General features: G+C 56.8%; 1 protein-coding gene across 9 annotated transcripts in view; it reads right to left on the reverse strand.

Moving 5' to 3' along the window:
- SLC38A10 (solute carrier family 38 member 10) overlaps positions 1 to 17,295 on the reverse strand; it is a 51,173-nt gene that overhangs the window by 18,870 nt on the left and 15,008 nt on the right. For 7 of the 9 annotated variants that reach the window (XM_019661916.1, XM_019661908.1, XM_019661910.1 and 4 more), the window contains 9 exons: positions 16,342 to 16,459; positions 11,324 to 11,369; positions 10,378 to 10,471; positions 10,046 to 10,189; positions 9,005 to 9,129; positions 6,129 to 6,231; positions 5,113 to 5,295; positions 2,711 to 2,822; positions 1,798 to 1,904 (listed from right to left, as the gene is read on the reverse strand). In XM_019661916.1, the coding sequence (XP_019517461.1) occupies positions 1,798 to 1,904; positions 2,711 to 2,822; positions 5,113 to 5,295; positions 6,129 to 6,231; positions 9,005 to 9,129; positions 10,046 to 10,189; positions 10,378 to 10,471; positions 11,324 to 11,369; positions 16,342 to 16,459 (1,032 nt within the window). The remainder of the gene's footprint in view (positions 1 to 1,797; positions 1,905 to 2,710; positions 2,823 to 5,112; positions 5,296 to 6,128; positions 6,232 to 9,004; positions 9,130 to 10,045; positions 10,190 to 10,377; positions 10,472 to 11,323; positions 11,370 to 16,341; positions 16,460 to 17,295) is intronic. The other 2 variants (XM_019661912.1, XM_019661911.1) reach the window with 1 other exon arrangement.

A 17,295-nucleotide genomic window follows, 5' to 3' on the forward strand; every position in this document is an offset into this window, starting at 1 on the left:
AAAAAAAAAAAATGGGTAAGACAACACCCCCTTGGAGAATAAGCATGTGAAAGGCCCCCAGCCTCCTCTGGCACATGGGTTGCAAATTAAAACCCAAATGAGGGACTACTCACCACACACCCATCAGAAGGGAAAGGATTTGTATAGAAGGGACAGTAGGTGTAAAAGCCAGTGGAATTCTAACGTGGAAAACTGGAAAAAGTCTGGCAAAATCCAGTAAAGCTGGATGGACTTAACCCTAGGACTCCATGACCCCCCGCCTGAGTGAATAACCAACAAATTACACACATGTGCATCAGAAAAGTGGAGCGCCCCACTCAGGACCCTATAGGATCCAGGGAACTGTGGTCAGTGATGGCAGAAAGCAGTGAGCAGGGCAGACTACACGCTCCCCACCCCCACAGTAACGTGGGTGAGCGCAGACGGGATGCTGCGTCAGGGGGCCGGACACGCAAATACGGATGGTAGGCTCCATTTCCACCAACTCGAAGGACAGGCAAAACAAAACTATTCCAAAACGCATGAGGACAGATGAGCAGTGACCTCTTGGACGAAGACGGTGAGGCACCCCAGGAAGCACTGGGTGCTTAAATGTTCTATTGGGTTGTCGGAAAAGTCGTAACGTATTTTTTCTATTTTTTTCGTTGCAAAAAAGCACCATGACTTTTCCAACAACCCAATATATCCACCCTGGATGGTGGTTCTGTGGCTGGGTCCCCTTAGTGAACGCTTACAGGCTATGCATGAGCATCACGTGTTTTGCAGTATGTATACTACGCTTCTAAAGGAATTCCTGAAACACATCAGTAAGAAAGCTCAGGGCCGGCCGAGTGGCTCAGCTGGTTAAGAGCTTGCTCAAGAATGCGAGCTCTGAGCAAAAGGGTCGCCGGTTTGATTCCCGGTCCAAGCTGAGCTGCCGCTGAGCTACCAACAGGTGGCAGGATGGCTCAGCTAAAAAAAAAAAGGAAAAAGCTCAACAACTCCACCAAGAGGAGCAAAAGGCAGGGCAGCTCAGAGAAAGAAATGCTGTGGCTGCGGAACACGACAAGACGCTCAAATTCACTCCAGGCTGATGAAGGGGAGAGAGGGCCTGCTGGCTGCGGGCACCAGTGGCTGAGCTCTGTGGCACGGGGGCAAAAGCCACCGGGTCGCACGCTCACACCCTCTGACAGAGCTCCGTTCCTGAAAGCTTCCTACAAACACAGCCTCATGTACTCGACATGTTTACTTATACAGACACCTGGTGTGGTTTGCTTCAGTGAAAAACCACAGAGGGGGCTCCATCGAAGGCAGTGCCTGGTGAGATGCGGTGGGAGGGGGGCCCAGGAGGGACATGGAGACGGGGGAGGGAGCATGAGGTGTGCAGCACACGAACGAGCCAGTCCCCACAGAGGCACACATTTGGGGAACAGCTGTTCAGTGTCTGATGTTCAAATAAGTTAGAGCAACAGCCCACGCCAGGCTACCAGCAACCTCCCCACGCACACGCGCACACACATGCACACATGCTAGCACACGGTGGGTGGCCAGGCGGTGCAGAGGCCGCTCACTTTGGCTTTCCGCGGACTCAGTGCCGAGGTGCCCGGACCCACAGGGCCAAATTCCTTTCAGGCTGAGCAACATAACTACTGGGTCGTCGGAAAAGTCATGACACATTTTTGCAACGAAAAACATAGAAAAAATACGCCATGACTTTTCCGACAACCCAACAGTTCCCAGAAGCCATCAGACAACACACCTCCTGCTGGCCGGACCCCAGACCACTACTGGTGCCGAGGAGGCCTGAGCAGCGCTCACCTGGGAGGGGAACGTGTTCTTGTGGACTTTCTTGTAGATCAGAGCTGGGCAGATGAAGCAGATGAGGCTTCCCGTGGTGGCGCCCGTGAGGCCCAGGATCGTCTCCACTGGGAGCAAGAAGACACAGAGCAGGTAAGAGCCAAGGGGCACACGGGACGCAGATAGACCTCAGCTTCCGGCAAGCACGGCGGCCGAGCCAGCCCGCCGCAGGGTGCCCTGGCGCAGCTCGGAACGCTGGCCCGCTATGGAGGCACACCTCTGTGCCTGCGGGACTCTTAGGACTGCTCCATCTGACCCCACAGACTAGGACAGTGCAGGCCCGGGGCCGCTCCTTCCAGCTGCAGTGCCTGTTTCCTTGCTTAGCACGACTCCCTGTCGTGGGGGCCCCAGTGGGACAAAGAAATGTCTGCCTGTGGAGCCCAGCACCACACGAGCCCCAGCGACGCCGCTCTGACTCCCCCGAGGGAGTCTGGGCACCAGTGGGGCTTATCGACAGCCCATCTTCAATCACCCCAAACCAGGGGTCAGCTCCACACCACCCCCACTTGGGAGGTGAGTGACCCTGCAGGAATGTCCCAGGATATGTGTGGGAGCCAGGAGCCTGGCATGTGGGGGCCTCTGGGTTGTGACCTGGGGAGCACACGTGCTGGTAACAATAGACTGTCTGCTGAGAGCAGGACACCTGACAACAGAAACCTTGCTCAGAGCCATCACCTTTCCCCTTGGTGACGTGTCAACAAAATCAGGGGGTGACGGAAAGGAGGAGCTGCTTTACAAACCGCCAGTTCCACAAACCAGGCCACGTCCTCGCGTCACGGGCTCTGCCCCGAGCCCCAACACGTCACAGCAGAATTGGGGGTGGGGACGGGCCGTGCCGGCGGTAAGCGGCCATGGGGAGGCCCCTCCCACTTACCATTCGGGATCATGATTCCACCGACCATGGTTCCAAACACGACCGAGAGGGTGAGTGCTTTGAACCGCAGGGGCGGCATGTAGCCTCCAGCCGCAAAGGTCCCGTCTTTTTGCTTTGGGAAAGATACAAACAGAAAGGTCCTGAAACCACTGGGTTCCCCCACCTCACTCCTGCAAGCCGGCCTGTGCAGGGCCTGCCAGCACCCCAGGCAGATCTGCCCGGGAGGCCCCATCAGATGCTTGAGACTCAGCGACCTCAATGTGAACCTGAAACCTGAACCCTCAAGGTGCCAGGAAGGCACAGGCTGCTCCTCATCAGGCACAGACGCAAATTTTACAGCTTCGGTTTGAAATGTTGCTGGCAAGTCCTCGTGCTTTCCTTTCGGCGCAACGCCATGAGAGAGGTTTCTAGAGTGCCGGCTCCGTGTGACACCCCGCAGGCTCGGTGCTGCAGGACCCACACTCTCACACGCATGCGCCCGGCTCTGCCACCCTCTCTCCAGCAGCTGCCTGATGTGCAGGCAGGAATTACAGGACACGACGTGACATAACCAAACCCAAAGTCACTGAACCTCCGTGCCTCAGTTTCCTCATCTGTAAACATGGGGGTCAGGCTGTGGTGAGGACCAAATGAGCTGATAGCAGTGACACTTCTAGAACAATGCTGGGCACACGGGAGGGCTGACCGTGAAAACACCACTCAAGTGAGGCTTCAGGACCTTCCAGAACTAGAATTTCAAGCACCCAATTTCTAGAACAGACGCTTACACAGGTGGCTTTCTTAGGCAGACAGAGGGTACCGGAGCCAGAACCTCTGATCCACCTCAGGATGGTGAGTGCACAACCCAATGCAAAGGCAGTCAGGTCTGTCCCTCTCTGACCCAGGAAATCCTATGCCAGTTCACACAGGAAAGGCTCCAAAAAGAGAGAAAGGGGGGGAAGCCGTGTACATGAGGAGGTCATGAGAGAGGTACCCAAGAGGTCAAGGGTAAGAGGTCAGCAACAGCCGGAATATCCGACCAGGGGTGAAGGCGCAAGGGTGAAGCGGTGCTGTGGGTTTCTATGGAGACAAAGATGCCCTCCAGCCATCAACTGGAAAAGACCACAGAAGGAGAGCTGCAGGGCCTATGAGGACGCCAAGTGGACCCCACGAGGATGAAGTGACGTGACGTAACGCACGTGAGCTTATTTCCTGATTTAACATTGCCCCTAATGTCGCTGTTGATCTTTCAATTGGAAAATTATAAAAACGTGCTATGTACAGAGACACAGACACTGTTCAGATATGAAGCACATGTCTGCATCAAACAGTGAAAGATGGAAGCTAGCACCCCACAGGTGGCTGCTGGGCCAGACATCAGGAGGACCCTCCCCACCCCAGTCACAAGATGCCCGCCATCACCCCCCAAGGGACCAAGCACAAAATCACGCCTGGCTTGGCGTCCAGGTGCCTGAACAGCTAGTGGGGGTGAGGGGGCAAGCCAGAGAGGACAGCCAGCCACAGGGCCTGGCTCTGCCATGAGGTGCCGTCTCTGGTGGCAGAGCCCGTGGGCAGCTGCCCTGACGATGTGCTACACATGCAGACAGTGAGCCTGTCCAGCTGCTCCAGGCTTGGTGGCCCACATCCCGTCTGGCTGTTGGGACTCTCCCCTGGACTCTCTGGCACCACAAACTGGCCCTCCTCCCACCCCCACCGAGGCCCAACCACTTCAAGTGGAATTTGGACGGCCACCAGAAGTCCAGCTCATGCCACAGACCAGGCTCAAGGACCCTCAGGCCGGGGACACAAGACACGGCCACAGAGAAAAGGCTCAGGTCCGTGGGGTCCTGAGACGCCCCTGGGCACGAGCTATGACACGTGCTCCTTTTGTTGTCAACTCGGCAAGTCAGAGAGCCCGGATGTTTGACAACTTCTTATAAAGGACAAGGTCGCACCGTGTCTGAACACACGACAGTGCGTGAAACAGCCTCTTATGTCTCAGACGTCTTTTGCCAAATTGTTAAAATTTCCAGTTACACAAACAAGGATGACAGCGCCCTGACCCAGGGGCCCATCTGCTTACTGCCAATGAAGCCAGCACCTCCACGTTCCCACCCACTCCTCACGCCCTTGGACTTCCCGCGGCATCTCTGGGGAAGCAGCAGCGTGGCTAGGAAGCCACGGGGCAGGGACCACAGGGCCTGACCCCACGTCCCCCGTGTGAATCAGTGCCTATCTCTTCTGGCACGGTCTCTTTTCTCCAAAGCTGGTTTTAAAAAAAACCCCTACTAAAAGACTTCATTTTAATTGACGCTTCTTTGTGTTTAGCTAGGAAAGCTCACCTATACTGCCCAGGAAGGAACATCGCTCAGATGGGGGATGATCTTGTCCCCAGGGACACGTCCGCAGCCCAGGGAGCTCACCTGCTGCTCGAACAACAGCGTGTTCAGGGCCTGCCTGCAAGGCAGGATCATCATGGGGAAACCCACGGCCACCGACATCATGAAGCCTGCTTGGATCATCTGGGTCACCAGGTTGGATGGGAAGTGCGTCAGCACGTTGCCGGCGATTTTGTCAGTGAAGCTCACGTAGCCAAAGAACCCCACCTGCAGGGGATAGAGCGGACAGCGTGTGGTGGGCCTGCAGCCCTGCAAAGCAGACTCCCAGCTCGCAAACGTCCCCCTTGATGAGAAGGGCAAACACCTAAAGGGGAGGGGCCTACACGGCTTTTCATGAGAATGACAGGGAACCAAGAAAATGGAGCTCCTATGAGAAGAGGAGGGAGCCACAGTGCCCCGCAAACCCTACACGCAGAGGGCCTGGTCTTAATGGGGTTTGAAATCCAAACCAGGGCACCGTGGGGTGAACCGTGGTCCCGTGGATGGGGATGCCCTGTCGGCGGTGATCTGCTCGAACCAGTTGTAAACATGACAAGAGCTGAAACCGCGAAGTTCAGGATAAACAAGCCACAACGTTCACGTTTATAATTTTATGTGCAGTGTAATGAAACAGCAAACAAGGGTATCATGGAGACAGGGGAAGACAGCAGCCCCCGTGAGCTGTCACTCAGTTATGGGCTGAGGCTTCAGGTCAAGCCCCTCCCTACTGTTCTTACGTCTCGTGCACGTGCACGGACACAGCCCTTTCTGTAGCAGATTAGCTGACAGAGGCCCCGAGCAGCGCCATCTGGGAGCTCCTCCTGGGACAGGAGACATGGAGACCACCTAAGGCAGAAGCAGCTCACAGGGCAGCCCTGGACTGGAGCTGCGGAGCGGGTCTGCCCATGGCTACCGAGCTCTGGGGCGGGACAGGAGCAGAGGGCAGGCCTGCAGTGGAGTCAGAGCCAGTCCGTGCCAGGGACTGCAAGGAGCTGCAGGCGTCATGCTGGGCACTGCCATGGGTAACACCAGAGCGGAGGGGAGGGCGCCAAGTATCCTACCATGACATAGAAGGTGGTGACCACGTTGAGGGAGGAGGCGAATATGGAGCTCATGGTTTTCACGGACGGCTCGTCCAGGCTGTCGTAGGTGGGCAGAACCTGGCTGTGAATGCAAGCACCTGCACAAAGCCGATCCAGGAAAGACATGCCCTCCCGGCCGCCAGCTCCTAGGTCCCCAGCCAGAGTCCGGCACCTCCCTTCCCACCATGTAACTCAGAGCCGAGGCCAAGATTTCCCATCACGGGTGAAGGGTTCACGCTCAGAGCCTTCCCCAACGTGCTCCCTATAAACACTTGACACATGCTCCGGAGCGAAAGACCGTTTGTCCCACAGAAGCAGGAGCGTGGCCGCTCCAGGAGGGCTGGGCTGGGCTGGGGCAGGGCTGGGGCAGGGCTGCTGTGCTTGCAGGGGGAGCAGGAAGCGGTTCAGGGCACCGCTGTCAAGAGCCTGGAAATGTAAACAAACACGGGCCGGCCTGGACGCCCGCCCAGCTCTGCGCCTCAGTGCAGGCGCTCAGAGCCGCAGGGAAGAGACAGATGACGACAGAAGAGCGCCTTCTGTCCCCCGGCCCAGGCCAGCCGTGCAGAGCTGTGGGACAGGACGGATGTGTCCATGTGGGCTCTCTTGCAAGAGACAGAAAGGGGTGAAGAAGATGAAGAGGAGGTCTGGGTGCAGCCCCAGGAGGAAGGAGCTGCACTGGGGGTGTCCAGACAAGAAGGCAAGGGGTGACACTTTACACTGGGGTTGAAAGACGGAGAGGTGGTCCCAGCGGGCTCACAGACACGTCCCCAAGGCAGCCATGGCCAGCAGTCACAGTCACACTGCAGAGCCCGGCACAGGCTCCGAGGCACTGGGAGGTGGTGTGTCAGGACAGGAAATCATTGGCAATAAATGGACAAGCACAGTGGTCAGAGAAGCCAAACTCTAAAACTGCCTTTAAAAAGGGAAATAGAAACTAAGAGGACCCACTAACTTTACCACAAAGCAAGCAACCGACTGGTGAGGAGACCTGGCTGGCAGAAGCTGACGCCCATTACCCCACTCGTCACGCTGTCCCATCAGGCCACCCCGTGGGCAGGGGTTGCCAGGAGGCCACAGGCCCGTGCAGCCCAGGGAGATGGTAGAGGACCTGTGGGGTAACGGCACAGACGTCTCGCTGACCGGCCCCCTCAGGCTGGAGCAGGGTCCACACCAGGGAGCCCCAGCTTGGGAGCAGAGTCAGGCCCAGGACTGGGGCTCCCCTCCCCCAGCCCACATACTTGGGAAGCAGCCCCTGCCCAGGAGATGTGGGTACAGTGGGACGGGTGCTATGCATGGACAACTGTGGAAAGACCAAGGCGCCAGCCCCCCTCCAATTCTGCGCATGCCCCGGGGACCCCTGATGGCGGGAGCCTGAGACCCCCACGGCGGCCCACCTCAGCACCCCACAGAGCATTCGCAGGCCGCCACCTCGCTAAGCAGGCCCCTGAGTTAGACGCAGCTCCCTCCGTGCAGCCCCTGGACGCTATCCTGCCCCATCGCACAGACCCAGGCCCCTCAGTGCCCGGCACACCCGTGAGTCCTCAGGGCCACAGGCCTGGTGTTTCTGCACCACCATGGTCAGCACTGAGTGACCATGAAGGGAGACCAGAAAGGCCACGGAGCGATGGCAAAGCGGGGGCCTGGCCGTCCTTGCAACCAGGAGACCAGCCAGGCATGCAGAGGGGGGCCAGCTACCCCCAGCAGGGGCAGGCAGGTGCCCCCACCCGCCCGACACGCGCTCCGTGCAGATGCTGTGGGAAGGAAGTGCTGTCTCTGCCCTCGGACGGGGAGGTCTGCAAACGGGCAGTGCTGAGCTCCGAGGACCCCTCACCGCTGCTCACGGGGGCGGGGGGACACGGCACATGTATAGACAGACGCCCTCTGTGAGCCGCAGAATGACACGCGCTCACAACCCTTCCGAACCCTATGATCTGACCTAAGAACCAAATGCAACTACGTGGTCACCACCAAAACAGGCTGACCATGGATTCGTTTTTTCAAAAAGCAAACTCAAGACAAAAGGACAACTGGTTACCAGATCCCAGCGAGAGAATGAACAGCAAGAGTGGGGCACGTTCTATTGGAAACCAAGCTGCCCAGGGAGACTAGGTAAGGGGAAGGCAGTCTGGCCTCGCAGGGGTGTGAGCACAGCAGGACGAATGCGTTTCAGGTCATACTGGTTTACAAGTGGTGTGACCATACCCACCAGGGCACAGGGCGACGGGGGCCTGTCCTGCCAGCCCCTGCACACCTGCGGTCTTTCCCGCCTGCGACGACTTGATGCCCCTCTTGAGCGCATTACCGTCCCAGGCAGGCACGAGTCACTGGCTCGTGTCACTGGTGAGGAAGGCAGTGCCGCTGGGATGACAGAAACAGCCTGATCTGCACTCACAGAGCTCCGCATGCCAGGGAGAAGGCCCGCGTGCTCACACACGCACACACACGCCCCCAGAGCATCCCAGCAGCAGCCTGAAGCCGGTGTTTGTGCAACTTCCTCTTAAATATTCTCACACAGACAGCTAACTTCTGGCAAAATGCTCGGGACTGCAGATCAGATGGTTTGGGCTGTTCCGAGCTCCCCACAGCCAGCTCCTCTCGCTGGGGACTTGGCACACTGGGTGCTCTCACCAGCAATGCCAGCAACACATCTCGGGAATAAAGTCAATTTCTCTACATAAAATATACACAAACGCAGAGGGGGAGAAGGTCATGACTGAACAAGCCATGACTCTTCGGTGGCCTGCACTGTCCAATGAAAGAGAACGGGTGAAAGCCCCTTGCCCAGCATCAGACCCCCACCCCCCCCAACTCAACACAGTACCACTTCAGGGACCCCGGGAACAAGTGGTACTTACGACTGGCAGGCAAAGGACATGCCAAAGATGGGGATGCAGCGGAAGATGCCCTTCCAGCGGACGTAGCTGACCTGCTGCAGCCACTGTCCCCCGAAGAGGCCGTGATTGAGCGAGGACAGCACAATCTGTGTGGGGGAGGAAGAGGCACTCGGGGACCAGCAGGCAGGCACAGGCGGGCCCTGCCCAGCCCTGCGGTGGGAGGGAGGCAGGAGCGGCGTGCGGCGCGTCCCGCCCCACATCTCGCCTGCGTGCTGCCAGCTGGGGGCTGCGGGCCCTGCACCTTCCCAGGTCGTGTGCTCCGCGGGGCCACAAGCTGGCCCAGTGCTGCCACGAGGAGCACTTGTTGCAGAGCCTGCCTGGCCCTCGGGGACAGCCACCTGTGCAAGGGCCGCTTAGAGCAGACAGTAAGCAGTGAGGCCCACCCACTGTGTCCACCCCAGCTGCCTCAGGTGACAGTATGGTCCCCCCAAACTGGGTAGGACCTTCCCCGGCCCTGCACGGACATGTTTTAGAGACAAACCCACGAGGATGGGCTGTCTGGAGAGCAGTGGGTCACCGTCACAGGCTGGCAATCATGGCTCAAAGACACTGGGGACACCCCATCCCGTGCTCGGTCTTCTAAGGAAAATTGACTGCAGAGACCTCCAGGTTCCATTCCCCAGGAATGATCATTTCTGACCTTGCCCGTGAACAGGCAGACGGGGTCTCAGGTCCCAGGGGCTGCTGCTCGGCCTCCAAGCACTCAGTAGGAACTAAATATTCTGAGCACCAGCTGCACACTGGACCTACCATCTAATGGCTCAGAAACACCCACTAAGGAGACCACGTCCCCCGTGACCAAACGCGGACCCTGTGACTCCTGGCCACAGGCCCACCCACATGAAGCTCTTCCCCTCACCTTCACTTCCCAGGAAACGAGCTTCAGGCCCAGCCCTGCATGGAGTCTGCGTCCACCGGGGCTCGTGGGCACATTCTCACATCACCTCCCGGGCTCTCAGCTCCATTCTCGCCAGCCCCAGGCCAGCGAGGGCCGATACTCACCACGAACATGAACATGGTGTAGAAGAGCAGGGCCATGGCACTGAAGGACTGGATGGAGGCCATCATGTTGCGCTGCAGGCTCAGCGGGAGCACGATGCACAGGGACACCACGAAGAGCAGGAGCATGCGGAAGGTGCCGGTCACCTGGGGACAGAGCGCGGTGTTGGGCAGGCGCCACCCGGAAGTCCCCTGTGCTTCCAGCCCGAGGGCCCAGTCCTAGCCCCCAGGGCCACAGGGTGGATCTCAGTCGGCCCTCCTGCTCCCGCAGATCTGTGACTTTCAGGGGTGTCACACAAGTATCCTAAGACACCAGACCCTGAGAGGGTCCTTACCTGAAACCCAAACAGCCGAGCAAAGAAGGTGGACCCCAAGTCGCCGATGACAACATAGAAGGCAATGCAAGTCCCCAGCATCAGCCCGATCATGCTGCAAAGAAAGAAGTCACGGTTTCCATGGCGTGTCACAGGAGTTGGGCTCACCACGGTTGCAGCCGGGCCCTCAGCTGAGGACTGCGCGCGTGGTCCTGGGAGGGAACGCCAAGCCCGGTCCCCGCCAGACCACTGCTGGCACATGACGACTCAAAGGCCAAGCTGAATGGAGGATGGGATTCCACACGTTCGAGTTTACAGAACCTGGGTGTGCTCTGTGGAGCCCTCTCTTTTACTTGGAATGAATGCTGAGTAACACCAAACTCTCCTTTATGGGGTTTTATATTCTTCTCCTACTGGAGGTTCTGCAAGTTGTCTTAGGTGCTACAGAAAGTGCTCCATGAGTCAGACAAGTCACAGGACAACCGACGGCTGTCAGAAAAGACTGTTCCTCTGAGTTTAGTCCCGAATTTCAAAGCCTAAAAGGGTCCTCTCCCAGCAATTTTTCATCTCATAAAATTTTACTCCAAAGGGAGAAAAATATGACATTTCCAATTTAATTCTCTCTTTATGCAGCAGTGTTCAGGGGTGGGGTATGTAAGTGTCGGGACAGCACAGAAAGGGTGACCATGACTGAGGAGGGGCGGTTTTGCTGTGTTCCTGAGTTTTCCATTTTTACATTTTCCTTAGTAAGACTTAAACAAGGCTTCAACCTTGACACTAAACACTTTAAGGGTACAATAAACTGAACTTTCAAATATTTAGTAAGTAACACATCAAAAAGACATTATAAGCTATAAACCAATCCACATCTGAAAACGTATCATTCATTTTGTAACAATCGTCAAGTTTCTCTTCAGCCACAGGTGAGGGAGCACAGAGAATCGTGGAGCAAGGGGGCACCGCCTACCTGGTCTCCACCAGCATCTTCCCAGCTTTTCCGTAGGCGTGAAACGCTAGTGTAAAAGGAAAGAGTGAATGCTCAATCCAACAACGTGAGAAGCACATCAGTAAAAACATTTCTGAGAAAAGCTGTGAAGGGCAATTTAACAAAGAGCTGTTGGTCTGGAGTTTCACAGGCATAAGTAAGGGGAATATATTTTTATTTTGGTCCCGTGGTTTTTTTCCAGATCCACAATCGATAAATGGAAACCCCATAAAACAAGAGCAAAGCAAAGGAAGACAAGCTGGTTGGTTTTTTTTCACTCAGGAAAAAAGAGAAAAGAAAAGAAAAAAACATCCCTGCAAAGTAACCATTTCCTAGCACAGCAACCGGGAGGAGGCCCGCCTGGGGGAGGCCCGCCTGGAGTGAAGCTGCTGTGCCTGGGCCTGGGCAGGCTGGGGACAGGGCTGTGAGGTGCCCAGGAGGCCGGTCAGCCTCAGCCCCAGCCCAGTGCACCGTTTTCACAGCCCGCACCACAGGGCCTGGCTAAGGACATGTATGTTCACTCTGATTTTAGGAGAAAATTTAGACAATGCTTTCTAGTATGGCATTTTGGGATGGGGACCGTCGCTCTCGGCCCTGCCCCCTTTCAAGGTAGACAGTGAAGGAGCGTCACTGGTGACCAGCATGCCTCACACGCCGCACAGCAGAGAGGCGCCGCCTGTCCTTCCTTCCTGGCCACAGAATTACTTCGAGCTGACTCGGCAAGGCCCCTTCAAGACCTAACAGTGGCCCAGTACCCCTGCGTCCCCCTACAGTCCAGCGGGATGAGGGCAGAGGGATGTCCTGTCTCCCAGGAGCAACCAGAATTGGGTGTGTGTGACAGGATGGCCCCAGCTTCCAGCCCCGTGTTCCTCCCTCAACCAGGCCAGGGCCTTCTGGGGAGATTTGGAAAGCAGGATGCACATAGGCCAGTGGTGCAAATGAGTCCAAAAAGCATCTGTTGCTTTCAAATCACTTAGGAAGAGGCACGGCGTGGCCAACGGCAAGAAAGCATGGCATCAGCTCGGCTTCACCAGCAAAGGCTGAGGCGAGGGCTTCCGCTGCGGGTCCCCCACCTCCCAAGCTGTCTGACCTCTGGACAGAGACTCACATCTCAGGGGCACCTAACAAAGCCTGTTTCCATCACGGAGCACCCTGACCCTGGCACACATCCGTGCACAGGATGCTGATCAAGGTCCAGTGAGAACTTCAAAAACTGAGAGCTCCAGAGCAGGCAGCAGCCCGAGGCAGTGCTATCACCAAAAGGAAGCCTTCTGGTGACAACCATGAGACAGCACACCCCCGACACGACAAAAAACTGAGTGCCCTGAATGTGGACGCGGCAAGCTCCCAGCCATCTCATTCTGTTTCCTTCTCCAAAAGAAAGCTCAGCACCTAAGCATACTCCAATCGCTCAGGGCACCTGCCAGGGAGAGTTCCGGGCCACACCAGCATCGCAGACAGGGGAACCGAGGGGCTCTACAGAGTCAGAGGACCTAGTCAGAGGGTAGCGCTTCTTCACCCGGAAAGGCGCAACCGGTTCCCAGAATGACATCCTAAGGGGGCCGCCTCCAAGGTGTGGCCCATGCTGAGGGGAGCCTGGGGCTCCAGCCTCCCTGCTCTCCCCTTTTCCTTCACTGGGGCCAGCGCCCCTCACAGACACACACAAACAACACACCACTTCAGGTGTGAGTCCCTCAGCAGCCTCTAATCCTGAGTCTCACATACAAAGGCCTAGCAACCCCCTACCCGTTAGCCTCCTGCCTGGGGTGGCTCTGGGAGGGTGAGGGGCCCTGACCTGCCCTCCGGCCCCTCTAGGGTGGAACCACAGCACCAGACCAGCCCCCCGAGGCTGGGCGGCATCTGTGGGAAAGGACTTCTGAGCCAGCGCACCTGGGAGTGGACCGAATGCTCCGGGGTCAGGTCTTCCTCCCCACCAAGATGAGCACTCTGCAGCTAACTGGCCGGGCCATGTGGGGCCGAGGGGCCTGTGGTCTGAACAGTGCTCTGGCTGAGTGAGAGCTGGGGCTGGTGTCTCGGAAGGGGCTCTCCAGTCTTTCCTAGGGGAAGCTGGAAGCAGCTGTCCTGGGCCCCAAGACACTGGGTCAGCTTCTCCTGGACCACAGCCTGGCCTGCAGCTCCGAGGCTGCTGCGACGCAGAGCTGACTCTGAGCCCGCTTCGTTCGGTGCAGGACCCCAGCCTCACCCCCACCTCTACACCCACCGTCCAAAGCCTCCTGCTTGCCGACACCCAGCAGCAGCAGCAGAGATGGGGTGCACGCACCAAACCCTGCTGTTCAAGTTGGGGCGTGGCCTCAACCAGCCATTCCCAGAGCCAGGCCTTGGATAGTATTTGACTCCCACCGCCACCTGCACAGGGGACAATCAACATGTGTTGGATAAATGCAGGGTGGGAGGGTGTAAAGCCCCTGGGTGTGAGAAAGCTTGCTTTTACGGCCTTCATTTCCCTAGCCAAGCAGCTACGTGTGCAGGTCACACATCCCAGGGCAGGTGGGAGAGCTGCTGTGAACGGGCCTCTGCAGGCCCCACTCTGGCCCAGGAGTGTTGGCAGGCAGGCACAGGACTGATAGGCCAGACGCCGTTCCAGGAGCACTGCTGCTCACACCTGAGCGTCTGGCGGTGCCGCCATACCGTCAACAGCACAAGCTCTGGGGCACGGGGCACTGCAGGCACCTGACTCACTGGTACTTCTGTGCATCTTCTGAAAACAGGGTTAGAAAAGTCTACGTGGAGGTAGGGCACGCAGGGCGAGGGGACAGCAGGTGAAGACGAGAACGGAATTCACAGAAGTAGCCCAGAAGCACCAAACAAAATACCACAAACACAAACACCACCGAGAAAAACATCCTCCGGTGCTGTGATTCCCCACCGGGCAAAGTCCAGTCTGCAGCAGACGGCACACGCTGTGACTGCGCACTGACCACACCCTGTAACCACTGCCAGGGGCTAAGCAGTGTAGACAGGCTACTTGTTCAAGTCCTGCTTGCTGCTCCGGACACTTCTGCGCCATCCTGGCACTGTCCCCAGGTCTGCACGGAGGCCGTCGGTCATCTCCTTGCCCCCGCAGCTGCCTGACTCCCGAGGACCCAGCAGAGGCCACACACAAGGGCATCTGCTGATCCAGGCTGTCTATCCTGGCCTGTGGCACCTGGATACAGTGGGCTCTCCTCTTGGGGCACCCTCTCTGGCCACAGCACAAGCTCTCGGTGGCATCTCTTGCACAAGAGAATGGGAGGGCAGGGGACACGCCGTAGCAGCAGCAGGAGCCAGCCCAGAGCTGCTGACCCCCGGGGTAGGGAGAGGCTCGGCTCTTCCTGCCTGGGGCTGCTTTCCAAGTACTGGCTCCCTCCATTTCTGGGAGAGAAGGCCAAGACCAAGCCAGGACAAGAGGCCGCTGATGCTCAGACTGGGCCCAGGGAACTCTGTGGAAGCCATCTTGTTTGGCCCCAAAGATACAACGGAAGACCACTGGTGGTTTCAAACCTTTTTGCTTCTAGCAAAAAGCTGCGGTCACCCCCACCACTGAGAGGTGGGAGCCCCAGGCAGCCACGTAAAAGGTGTCCACAGGCAGCTTTCTTTCAGTCTTCTTCTACAGCTAACCAAGCCGGTTTGCCTTCTCAGGGACTTTCTAAGAATACCAGACGGGCAGCTGTTGAAACCCAGGGCCTCCCCAGTCCAGGGCCACCTGCCCTCTTTCAGGAACAGCCACGCATTTCCTGGGGCGCTGGCCACAGGAACTCCACTGTACAGAGACCCCCAGTGGGGAAAAAAGGGTCACCCCAAAGGACCAGCCGTACAGATGGAGGAAGGGGCCGCCCTGGCACACACTGCGTCCCACGCTAAATGAGGTCTCACCATGGGTCAAGTTTAGCCAGTAAATTTCACTTCCTCGGGTGACTCCAACAACAACAAAAGTCTGACAGCGCCATTCTCATCACAGAGGCAGAAGGAGGCGCCCTTCAGTCCTGAGGTCAGAACAAACGCTAGTATCTCGGTGCCGGTACAAAGCGGGCAGACTGGAAGGAACTGGAGGCCGTGCTGCCAAAAGCCCACACGTGGGTCTTGCAGATGCCTTTGTTTTGTTTGGCCCCTGGAACTCTGCACACCATGTCCCCTAGCTGTGACAGCTGTGAGCTGAGGGCCAGGGAAGGCCTCCTCGGGAGGACCCAGTGTCCAGGCCACACACTGGCTGGGGAATCAAGTGCTTTCATCCAGAAGCCAGGGATTTTCCCCAGACGTGCTCACGGCCGGCTCCTGAGACGCGTGTATTGCTATTTCAACACCCACACCAAATTTCCCAAGGACAAAACGCAGGGCCGCAGGTTCCACAGAACGAATGTGGCCTCCACAGGGCAGCAGGAAAGTGAGGGCCTGGCCCCAGAGCTGAGCTGCCAGCAATATTCCAAACTGAAAGGAAACAAAGTGCAACCTTCTCCCCCTCAGCCGGAATCAAAGGAAGAAAGAAAACTGAAGGGAATAAAACTGCAACGAGTAGCATCAGGGAACACAGAGCACCGGGCAGACAGGTGCCGCGATCCTGGCTACAAGCCTGGCCAGCGACAGTGTCTTCCTGACATTAGGAGTGGGGCAGGCAGAGCAAGGCCCTGTCGGGAAGCTCTGAGGAGGAACAGACAACAAGCAAGTCTGCAGAGGGCTGGGGGGCTGCTGGTTCTGCCTGAACCTGGAGGGAGACTCCTGGGTGTATCTGCTTAAAGGAGAACAAGGGGGGAGGGAGGCTTCGCCTCAGACCCTGCTTATCACCTCAACTTTGAAGCATGTGACTATAGTAACAGTTTTTAAGAGTTGCACTAAATTTTAAAATAAAATAAAAAAGAACTGCTGTTCAAGGAGCTCTGCAAAAATACAGTGGAAGAAAAGTGAATCAATAGAGGAATAAGGCCTCCACCCCCGGCCCAGAGCGCTGTGCTTCTTAGGGAGGTGTTCAGGGGGTCCTGCTGCCAGTCCGAGAGCCGGCGTCTCACCCAGGCCGGCGTAGGTCCTCCGTTTGCTCAGGCTGGCGGATTTCACCAAGAACATGCAGGATTGGTGCGTCATCCAAGAGCAGAAAGCCAAGAGCAGGGCCCCCAGGACGATGCCACACTGGAGGGTAAAAGAAAAACAAACACTGATGAGGTAAAACTGCCCTGCCGTCAGTACCTCACACTGACCAGAGTGTCCGTGGTTTCCAAAACCTCCCACTTCCCCTGCCCCAGCACTGACAGGCACCATTTCTCTGGATGGCGGCCACACACTCTGTCCAGGGACCAAAGATCTGTGCGTGACCCTGAAAGAACACCAGGTTCCGTTTCCTTCCTGGCGGCTCCGAGAGTCTTAATGAAAAGCTAGGTGATGTCCCCCCATTTCTCTGCACACCCCGAAAGAGTACCAACTTCTACTACTTGGATCAACAACTACGAGTGGTAAACATATTCTGGAAGGAAAAGATTAACAATGACATTTACACCTTTCTTCTAAGTTAAACAGACACTTACCATCTGACCCAGCAATTGCACTCTAGGTATTTACCCAAGAGAAATGAAAACATGTGTTCATGCAAAAACCTGAATGCCAATGTTTATAGCAGGTTTATCTGTAATCCAAAAACCGAAGAAACAACCCAAATGTCCTACTAGCATCTACTAGAACTGAACGTACACAAACCCTACGATACAGCTCTTTACCCGGAGGGAAATACCCCACAGAAATGCAGACACGGAGTGAGAGCCCACGCACGTGTGCTCACAGCGCCCCAGGGAGGAAATGCCAAATGTGCCCCGCAGAGGCAAAAGAATAAATAAATTGTGCTACATCCACACACTGGAATACTAGCCAGACATTAAAACGAACATACAGTATGATTCAATTCCCATGAAGTTACAATAAAAAACAGGCAACACTGATCTCCGGTGCGGGCAGTACACAGGTGGACCCTTCAG

The sequence above is a fragment of the Hipposideros armiger genome, unplaced genomic scaffold, assembly GCF_001890085.2.
Source record: "Hipposideros armiger isolate ML-2016 unplaced genomic scaffold, ASM189008v1 scaffold_362, whole genome shotgun sequence".
NCBI lineage: Eukaryota > Metazoa > Chordata > Mammalia > Chiroptera > Hipposideridae > Hipposideros > Hipposideros armiger.